The sequence below is a fragment of the Olea europaea genome, chromosome 3 (genome assembly GCF_002742605.1).
Source record: "Olea europaea var. sylvestris chromosome 3, O_europaea_v1, whole genome shotgun sequence".
NCBI lineage: Eukaryota > Viridiplantae > Streptophyta > Magnoliopsida > Lamiales > Oleaceae > Olea > Olea europaea.
Window position 1 is genome coordinate 5,460,797 of NC_036239.1, and position 11,300 is coordinate 5,472,096.

General features: G+C 33.9%; 1 protein-coding gene across 3 annotated transcripts; it reads right to left on the bottom strand.

Moving 5' to 3' along the window:
• Positions 1–3,792: 3,792 nt before the first annotated feature.
• On the bottom strand, positions 3,793–9,359 carry LOC111383539. Of its 3 annotated transcripts, none has more exons than XM_023007652.1 (3): positions 9,076–9,358; positions 8,091–8,234; positions 3,793–4,098 (listed from the first exon to the last, which is right to left on the bottom strand). In XM_023007652.1, the coding sequence occupies exons 1-3, from the start codon at positions 9,218–9,220 to the stop codon at positions 3,977–3,979; spliced, it is 411 nt and encodes a 136-aa protein (XP_022863420.1). In that variant the 5' UTR covers positions 9,221–9,358; the 3' UTR covers positions 3,793–3,976. The 3 variants fall into 3 exon arrangements, with proteins under 3 accessions (XP_022863420.1, XP_022863435.1, XP_022863427.1); XM_023007667.1 differs by having other exon boundaries at positions 8,179–8,234; positions 9,076–9,354; XM_023007659.1 differs by lacking the exon at positions 3,793–4,098 and adding an exon at positions 5,770–6,028 and having other exon boundaries at positions 8,179–8,234; positions 9,076–9,359.
• Positions 9,360–11,300: the final 1,941 nt, after the last annotated feature.

Below are 11,300 nucleotides of genomic sequence, written 5' to 3' on the forward strand. Positions count from 1 at the left end.
GAAATTTCTATACAAATGTCTGGCGCAGCACCTGTGTTCTGCACCTTCACAACACTAATTCAGAACTTCAACCAATCCATTTTGCTTGTCAGATATGAAAGTCCAAGCCCTAATATTATACATTTCTATATCCACCACCTAAAATTCTATAAACCAAGTCCAGTTGGCTCTGGTCTCTGCATCCACGACTACCCAATCAACTGAGAACATACAATTCTCCCTGTTAATCCCCACTGCTGCCAATAATTGAGCCCCATGTGTAGTCTACAGAAAACACCCATCAAGTCCTATCACATGCCTACAACCAATCTTGAAACCTTCTTTACATGGCCCCAAGCATACATACATTCTCTTGAACACACCTCTTACTCCCTCAACCTGCATAGTACTTCCAGAGTTAGTTTTCTTCGACTCTTCCCCATAATCCCAAAGAATCTTGTATTGTTCCTCAACAAGTCCCGTCATAACCGCTGCACATTTTGTTCTTGTTCTGTAAAACTGATATTTCCATGAAACTATTCATTGATAACTTCGGATCCGACCTGAACTTACGTAGGTATTTCTTGGCCAAAAATCCTGCACGACTTTACTGTTTTACTAGACCAATGTGCAACTATGTTCGTCCAGGGACGTGTTGATCCTTAATCTGCTGTCTTGCTGTTTGTAGGCATACAATTGCAACGGATAATTCTCTTGACATCTTACTCTTATCCTATGTGGTTCATTCTTCACCTATCGCAGCTCTCCTGCATTCTTCATAGAGTATTGTACAATAGCCGCTCTCAAAGTTTTTGTGTTCTCAAACTTCATACCTGTATAGCGCAGCAGAACATTTTAAACATATTAGTATATGCAAATAACAGAACCCAAATATATGACAAATGAGTATCTGGGACCCCAAACCTTTGAAATATGAGCACCTAGGGCCCCATACCTTGGAAAGATAAGCATATGAGACCCCAAAGCTATGACAAATAAGAATTTGGGGCCCCAAATGTTTTAAAAATAAGTATCAGGGGCCCCAAAGCTATTGCGCATAAGCATTTGGGGCCCCCAAACAGGTAAACCAGTTTACAGATCACTAACCAATCTGGAATTTAGGGTCTACCATGTCAGTTGAAGGGTTGAACCAAACTTCCTTTCCACTGTTACTTGTGGTACCCGCTTCATCACCACTTGACATACTTCTCAGGTCATCCGAGTCCCCGCAGTCTGAACTACTGTTTACTGCATTCACGTTTACATTCTGCTGATTAGGTCCCTTATTGCCTACATTCCCCAGCCCGAAGTCTAATCCCTCACTCAATCTGAAAATTCTGTCTTTGCCTTGGTCGTCCTCTTCCTCATCCTCCCGTTCGTATTCAGCATCGGAGAAATGTTCCAGGCCAATAACTTCTTCTTCCACCTCCGACTCACCACCAGAAGATCTAGTGCCAGTATTCTGAGCATTAATGGCTTTTTCAACAGAGGGTAAAATAGGTGCATTTCCAGGATCTTCCAATCCGGTTACACCCTCAAACGTGGGCTACTCGAACTGTGTGTCAACAGAATCTTTCAATCCTGTTGCACCCTCAAACGTGGGTTGTTCGAACTGTGTATCAATAGGATCTTCTAATCCTGTTGCACCCTCAAATGTGAGCTGCTCGAGCTGTGTATTTGTACCCTCAAATGTGGGCTGCTCGAACTGTGTATCTGCACCCTCAAATGTGGGCTACTCAAACTGCGAGTTTCCATGATCATCCACTCCTGATGTACCCTCAAATGCGGATGATTGATCGACGGTTGCATTTCGAATTGTTGATGGTTCAGCAAATCTATCCGGTCGATCATTTGCAACTTCTACTCCTGCTTCATTTTCAACTGAACATGGTATATCAGAGGTTGATGTCTCCCATATTTGCTCCACCGCCTGATCATTTGTACCTACATCTGCCTCAACTACGTCCACTTTGTCCATTACACTGTCTCCACTGCTATCCACACCGTCTAACTTACGCAACTGATTCCCTTCAAATTCATCAACCACGTAACAATTATCACCCTCTATCGTTTCATCGAAAACCTCAACTTCAAATGTAGGTTTCTGTCCAACCTCCGTATCCTCATTGTTGACACACACATTCTCCAAAATCTCACCAGTTTCCATATCAGTCACTAGACATCCAGTTGGTACATTCTCATCCCATGGTAATTCCAATACTTCAGTTTGTATCGACAAACATTACATATCTATAAATCTTGTAGGACCAACCCATTTTATAACATTCATGAAGTTTGCTTCAGTAACTAATCAAAATGACCTCTCGGACAATCTTTTCTTTTCAAGCCTATAGATGTATCTCATTCGCTCTTTGTAACCCAGCATCTTCATTGCATTGTCTAACAGAAATCGGTTGAATAAATCTGGATCCACGTAGTTGAGATAGTTGATCTTACCATGTTCATACATGTAATCCCATATCTTACTGAAAAACATCCCACCATGGTTCAGGCGGGCCGTGAAATAGGCGAAGTTCTCTCCTAAAAAGGGGAAACATTACACAAGGCTAATCAGAACAAATATGAATATCAAAATAGACATTCCTACGTACCCATTACAACATTTTGTCCGTATAGTCCATTTCAAGCAATTTTCAAAAACCTTAGGTATTGCGTTCACCACAAATAACGAAAGCACAAAATCGATTACAGATAAGGGGCTATAGTACGTCTTTGTAACAATCTCAATGTTTAGGTATATGAGTTTCTCAAAAATAATACGTTTTCAACATTTTTACTCTCTATAACTGCCAACGACGACACCTGCAAAAACGTACCATAGATCGGTTTTCGTAGTGATTTCCTTAGATGGCATGCACATCTGACATCTCCGTCGTCGACTTCTCCGACTTCAGGATAGTTCATTGTCCCTTTCTTTGCAAATCTTTCTTCGCTTCTTCTCGTTGTTCATGAGCCAAAAATTCGAAAAATAAGTAAAAATGAAGATGAAAATGTGGTTTAAGTGTTTGGACGATTTTATCCTTATCTATTTTGGTTAAAAGTGTCAATTTTTTATTTGGGCGGTCAACTAACTGGCGTTTGGACGGTTTTCGTCCAAAAGGGCCGTCACTATAACGTATGTAAAGGTTAGGGGTGACGACTGCAACAAATCAAAGGTTAGGAAAAAGTCTGCAAGTGTTTTAAACGTTTGGGGCTTCTATTGCAATTTTTCCTATTTTTTTCAACTACTTTGTCTCATTAGAATTTTTTTTACATGAAATTAATTTAAATTAACTTCCTCAAAATGCAGAAGATGAAAATAGAAGCCTTGTCAAATCGGCCCTTGTTACATTATAATTATAAAGAAATATCATTATAGTTTTTTAATACGATAATTTTACAACGAATTATATCCTTTAGTCAGGTTAGTTATTGCCTTGTAACATATGCTAAATTTGAAACGAAATAACAAACACTACAATAAAAACAGCCTTTTGCAACGTTCAAAAAATGTTGCTGAAGATCTTTTACAACTTTTGGACGTATGTTGCCAACCTCAGTGTTGCCGTAGAGCAGAAGGATACGGCAACATTTTATAAACGTTGCGAAAGCGAAAGACTTTCGACAACGTTTTTTTAAACGTTGTGAAAGACTTTCAGCAACGTCAACATTGCCGAAACTCTTTCGCAACACGTTGCCGTAGACACTTACGGCAACGTTGTCGAAAGTCTTTCGCAATATTTTAAAAACGTTGCCATAAGTGTTTCGCAACAGCTTTTTTATACAGTAATTTATATAAATTGACTCACAAAATTGAAAATGACAAATTTTGAAATTGTATAAAAATTGATAATTTCATTACAAATTTTTGAATACATAATGTGAAGCATGAATATTCTTCTATACACTTGAATACATAATGTAAAAAATACGAGCATGCTATTGAAAAACATAACCAACTTTTCTTCATCTAATTCACATTGAAATTAATGATGTTTCAGGATGCCTTTGTACCAAGCTTTAGTGTCATGTGCTGCTCACCCCAACCGTCATTGCTCTTAACAATTGCAAGTCCTTTTTTATGCAGTAATCCAGTAGTAAGCCAAAGAATTGCAAGTCCTGCATTTGTAGAATATAATTTTCAAAGAATTAGTAAGCCAAAGTAGATATGCAAAAAAAAAAAAAAAAAGTATTATCATTTCTTCTTTGAGAGGAATAAAGATCTATGTACTTCTTTTGTCAAAGAATCCACTAGTTGCTCTTTACCAGTTATAAGAGGAATATTACTTCAATTAATCAAACTGTCATGATAGGATTCTAGTAGGTGATAAGTGTAGTTTCTACACTTATTTGGGATATTAAATGATGATATTTTGTTATTCTTTGAATGGACTAGTATCTGATTTGTTACTTATTGCTTTTATTAGGAAAAGTTCATGTTTCAAAGAAGAATTGGAAAAAAGAACGGAAAGTGACTAAATGAAGCAAATTCAAAGTATCGGGACCAAAGTGTAAATATTTAATGGTTGATTTAGACCACAAAAGATAATTTGAAGATTGATAGGAGTCAATTGAATGCAAATTGGAGTAAAAAAGGAAAGGGATAAGATTAGAATATTATCATAAATCAACTTCCAATCATATATGATATCTTCAAGATTTTTGGTCAACTTGAGACCCATTTTTTGGATGGAGAATGTTTGAATTGAAAAAATTGTATTTCTATAAGAATTGTATATATTTTAATTATCTTTCCAATGCACTTTTAATCACCTAAATCAGACACCGATAGAGAAAATTATGATCAAAATACTAAATGCTGTGCAGAGACAAAATTATGTGCGCTCGAAGGCAACTTTGTTTATTTGATTCGAACTCTTTTGAAGACAATTTGGACGTGAATTTTGACCAAATTTCATCAAATAAATACAAGATATGGGCAACAATGAAAGGGTCTCTTTCTTGCCTCTTCATACACAATAGTTTCATCAAATCCATCAAGAACAAATGACCAATTGCTATATTTTGAGAGAGAAGATCAAGTCATAGCAATGAATTGAAGTTCAATTACAGCAAGTATTGAAGAATTCAACTTTGGACGTGAAGATCAACATCTTTTCTATTCTTTCATGATCTGGGTGATATTTTTCTATTATTATTCTTGTAATTTATATATTAATATACTAGGCTAGTTTTTCATTATATTAGATGAATGATGAACCTTATTGTTTGTTTATTTTAATTCAAGATAATTAATTTAGTATTTCATGATTTTTTCTTGATCGGTTTTGCATTCCCATTGAACTATTTAATTGCTTGATCACCAATTAGATAGTAAATTGCTTGTTGTAGTGTAGAAATACTCACAATAAGTCTAGAACACGGTAAAATCAACACATGGACAATAAGTGTTAGGAATAATATCTATGGCATGTGCAATCATGTGTGATAAATCCTGTGAATCAACGCATATTTTTCATATGAATTCGGACTAGGAATAGAATCGAGTCGTGTTAAACATAGGATTAATATATCTTGAGAAAGAATATTGAATAAAAGTGGATTATCAATTGTCTTGAGTGCATTAATTTACTAGATTATAAATTAAGAGTTGAATTAAATGGTAATAGGGGGATTCACGATTCCAATACAAATATCCACATATTAAATAAATATTTTATTTGTTTTCTTAGTTTAAAATTAGCATAGAAAACATACAAATCACAACTTTTTTGATTTTATATTACTTCGAATTTAGTAAAAGCTACTTAACTAAATATTAGACCTTATTCCTCGTGGGAACGATACTCTTAAGTCACAAATTTTATTACTTGTACAACGATATCGTACGCCTGCGGATTTCACACGAACAGTAGGTCTAGACAGGAATTCTCCTATAAATATTCTAACTATAGTCTCATTCCCAGCAGAACACGTTCCTGCGAGTAAAAAGCATGTTGTAACCCCTCTTAAATATAAGACAGGCCATCTTATTCCTTAATACCGCGCTTTTAACTCTGCCTACTCTATGGTCAATCAAAAACAGAGGCTGTAAACAGGTGTAAGAAAAATCAGTACACACTTAAAGTAAAAAGAGATTAAAATAGTATATCATTTATGCCATCAACCAATGATGATTAGACCAGAGAATTCACAATGTCAACACTGATATAGTGTCATCTAGCTACTGACATATGGCATAAACTATTAGGGATGGAGCTAGGAATTAATGTTACGAGAGGCAAAACTTTAAAAATTTAATGTGCAAATAAAATTCAAATATAAAAAAAAAAGTCATAATATAATATTATCAGTTACAGTTGAACTCGACGATGCTATATAGCATAAAATTTATCAATAGTAGAATCTAAATCTGAATCTAAATCTAAATTCAAAGAAAATTCTCGTTCAATGTAAAGTGTCAAACAATCAGCAAGAAAATCATCATCCATTTTGTTATAAATTTCCGCCTTCACATGTTTCATTGCAGAAAATGCTCGCTTCACAGTAGCCGTTAAAATAGGCAATGTCAATATTAGACGAATAAATTTAGTCAAATTGACGTAACTCTCCTATCTTCTACTTGCATCCAATTCCTGACATAAATCAGAAAGAGTAGTACTTGAAATCGAGGTTCAAAAATCACATCATGCTGATAATGTTGCAATTCAACTTTCAAACTGTGAATATCTTGCTGTGAAAATCTTGAGAATAAAATTTCTCTGCAAGCTTGCAAATTTTATCCATGTTAAATGATTCTAAAGATTTTTTCGGATTCAGTGCTTCATTGAGAGAAAGAGTTCTAATGATATCTCATTAAATCTTGCTGACGAAGTGAACAGGATAATTAGATGAATTATTAAGCTTGTTTAGATGCTTTAAAAGCAAACCAATCAAATGTCTGTAAAAAAAATTATAACCATAAACATAACTTAGCAAAAAAAAAAGAAAAGAAATGAACATAATAAAAATTAGAACCATTACACACTGTCTTTGATTCGGACATTCAGTGGACTCTTAGAACTTAATAAAAATTAGAACCAATTTCAGAATATATTGTAAAGCATTAAAGATCAACATCTAGCCATGAGATACATGTTCTAAATGGTTTCTCGATTTTATTATGTTCTAATTTTTTTAAGAATATGTTACACACCATTTTCAGAATATGTTATAAAAATTAAAATCGTAGCGTAATAATATAACCCATAAACATAACATACATAAAAAAAAATCATCATTAATCAAACATATTACACATAACAAAAAAAAATTAAAACATCAGAACAACTTGCCCAAAAAATTTATTTTAATACCCAAAAAAAAAAAAGAGTTATTAAAAAAAGCCACAATTACTAACCAATAATCGAAGGAAACGAGTTTTTGACTAAAAATGGGGTTCAAATCGAATTATCAAAGGAGTAGCCGACAGCTAACCGAGATTGAAACTCTTTAAACTTTACTTGTTCTTCTTCCTTGTTTGTGGCCGACGACTCTCCTTTGAGATGGTAATTAGGCAAAAGAATAGAAAGATTGGGTATGAGCTTATTAGGGTTATTCAAAGATTTGGGGATTTTTGTTTTCAAAATTTTCGACCAAATAGCCAGACGCATAAATTGTAGGTGCAATGAAAATGAAGGAGATATTTTTGTTGTATAATTGGCTAATGAGATATTGGGTATTAAAATAATTTTTTGGGCCAGGTTGAATTTAGAAAATGGGGTGGGCTAATGGACTAAAACTTAAACATTTCAAACATTTTTTGAGCCTTTTCATGGATAAGGGCTTTGGAAGCACTGGGCTACAGCCCAGTGCTACCCCCCTTACTCCGTCTCTGTAATTTATGATGCTGGAATAACATGACCATGCAAATGCAACTACTCAAGTTATCAACTGATATAGGGTTGTAGTTTATGATTATATAACCATGTAACAATGCGAATGCAGAGAGATGTGAAGCCTCAAACTGTGAAAGAAGAAATAAAGCATTGAAATAGTTTAAACAGGGGTAAAGCCAATGACAAGATAATTTCTTCTGAGCATGAGTTGTATACAAAAAATACAAAAAATTGATAAACACATCTACCTTAAAAATAAAAATCCATTCCTACCTTCATTTTTTTCTTTTTCCATCATCAAATTTATATCAATTACCTTCACGAATGAACCCATCAGGTGCATTCTGTAAAATGTGCTTACCATGGGGCATTTAAGTGGGGAAAGAAATGAACTTGAATTCTTCATAACTTGTGTGCCTAGAATGAAGAAAAGAAACTCACGAAAAGTCTTATCCCAACTTAAACAAAGAAGTAAGCAAGAAATGGGAAGCCATTAGGGAGCTTGAGTTGTAGCATAATATCTGACACAAATATAGCAAGGGAAGCTACTTCTCGATATTGTGCCAACAACTAACCAGCCATGTTTACATAACCAAATTTTTAAATGGTAAAAATAAGTTTATCGGACCTCAAAATTACTTTAATAAGGGAAGAATCTCTCCCCTGCAGGGGTGCAATTTATGGCCATTTAATGAGGTAATTGTTAACTTGCAGAAGTCCCTATCTTTTGTTGTTTACTGATGATGCCTAAGAATAAAATTTCTGTTTGTTGCAGCAAAAGGGAAATTTATGGACTTGCATATATGACTAAGCATTATACATTTTGTTCTAGCAAATGGGAAATTAAAAATCTTCGTTCACTTACCCAAAATTTCTTAAAATCGTAGGAAGATTTAGAAGCAAACACTCAAATTTACCAAATTAGTTCTTTATATTTAGGTTTTGAGTTAGAAACACAGATCGAATATAATTCTAAATCCTAATCCCATTTTGGATTCCCATTCAATATTTAAAATGAACTAGAATATGTTAGCAATAAATCCTATTCCCAGAATCTCATTCAATATAATCCTAATCTCATTCAATACTTGAGCAATAAATCATAATCCCATAACGTGATTACCTAATCCTACCACCCACTACCCAGCACACGACAGTGAAGGCACAAAACCCTCCGGCTCCACAGCTCACCCTAAATCAGATTCTCCATCTCAAAATATTTTAAAAGAACAATAAAAAATATAAACAAAATGAGTACCTCCGTAGCAGTGGCAACCTATAGGGACGAGAGAGGACATTGAGGTATAATTTGAGACTGAAGTAATCATAATTTGATAAATTGGGATTTGGCTTCCACTGATGGTATCGATGGAAGAAAAGAAAAGTGACGCAGGTGGCACCATATCGAGTGCTCATAGAGATGAGAGTGAGACAATGAGAGGCTGAGAGAAAAATTCAAAGTCGTCGTGTCTTCATAATCGTTCGTTCTCACAGATCAGTCGATGAATGTGATTGGTGAGGGTTCAGATATATTGGATTGGATTTTGGGTTTACTCTTGTGTTGGGCTGCTGGTAATGGTGGGCTAAAAGAAAAAAAGGGGCTTGGGTTGGTGAGCCTTTTGCAACATTTTTTAAATGTTGCTAAAGATAAAACCTTCCATAACGTTTTAAACGTTGCGAAAGAGAAATCTTTTTATAACGTTTTCTAAATGTTGGGAAAGAGAAAGCCTTTTGCAATATTTTACGAGCGTTGCGAAAGAGAAACATTTTTTGCAACGTTTTACGAACGTTGCGAGAGAAACTTTTTGCAACGTTTTACGAACGTTGCGAAAAAAGAAACTTTTTTGCAATGTTTTATAAATGTTGCAAAAGATAAAACTTTTCACAATACTAAATAAACGTTACAAAAAAGCGACATTAGCAACATTAGCTTAAAAATGTTGCCAAATCTCACTTGTTAACACCAAAGACAACATTCACTTATTAGAATGTTGCAATAGACCCTTTTAGCAACATTTAATTAGTGAATTTTGCATTTTACATGTTGCAAAAAATATATTTTTGTTGTAGTGAAAGCATGATCAAGTAAGAAAATTGAGCCTATGTTTTGTTAATATTTACAAATTGTTATAATCGATAGAATACTTTTTATCTACAAATTTTGTGAACAATATGTATTATTAATTTATCTATCACTTATTTCTATTTATTTATAATTTAAGATATTTATAAACACTTTCCAAATGAGCGAGATACTATCATATAAAGCCACCATTTCCGCGCCACGTGAACTCCACTAACTTGAGAAAATATTTAAAAATTAAATTTCAAGAATGAGTGTTTTAAAGTATGCTTGGTGAAACCTTTCGCTGATTATAAGTTGATTCAATATTATTTCTATTGCACACATTTCATCGGAACGAGCACAAATTTTGTTCATTATTAATCAAAAGGTTTCATATAGAGCTCACAAACTTATAAATAATCTACAAAAAACTTACTAAACATAAAATTCAATAATTCCCTCTCGTAACTCTAGGCTTCTTCGTGCCAAATCTAAATATAATACTTTTTTAACTTCAAAAAACTTAAAAAGCAATTGATTGTAATATAGAGTTATTAAATCTTATATAAGCATATAAATACCAGTAACCCTTCTTAGCAACTAGAACAATCAATGTTAGTTTTAGAATACTCATATTCCATAAATATCACGTCCTTATGTATTATAATCTTGTGAATGCAGCAAATCATGTACCAAACAAAATATTATGTTCATATATTATATAATTTATATTGGTATGCTTCAAATTCTCTCAATTAAAACTAAAAACGTTGGTTTAGTTTAAATTCATTTTTCTTCGATTTCTACATAATACTCGAATGTGCATAGTGGAAAGGTTCCACATAGACTATTTCGCCAAGTCTTGCAAAGCTATAAGAGCATGCTTAGGGTGACTTATTTAAAAATAAGCAATAATTGTATTTTTTATATGTTGGTTTATTATTTATTGCTTATCTTTAAGATAAGTCATCCCAAACTTGCTCTAGATCATATTGGTTTGTCCATCATGAATTGCTTCAAAACATTTTTGTTGTTCATTTTACAGTACAAAAGGTTCAAATATTATGTATGGCAATAAGAAGAGGGGCTTAGAAGAACTGATTTCAAAAATGGGGATAGAAATTCAAATTTAACTCTTCTTGGGGAGCTAATTTATAATTAGAACAAGAGCATCACGTGCACAAACACTCTTGGCACGTGATCGCCATTCACCCCACCTTTGGTCACCAAAGTCCATTCTTCCAACTCTCCATTTTAGTATTTCAGAAATGTTTCTTAGTAGTTTTGAAATGATCAAACTTGTAGCTATTTTCAGTCCCAGTAGTAAACAAAATAATAAAAGAAATTACAAGAACACTCAAGATTTTTCGTCCTTAGGCCTGAATGTTTACCCACAAAGGGCTAATCACTACGTTGAG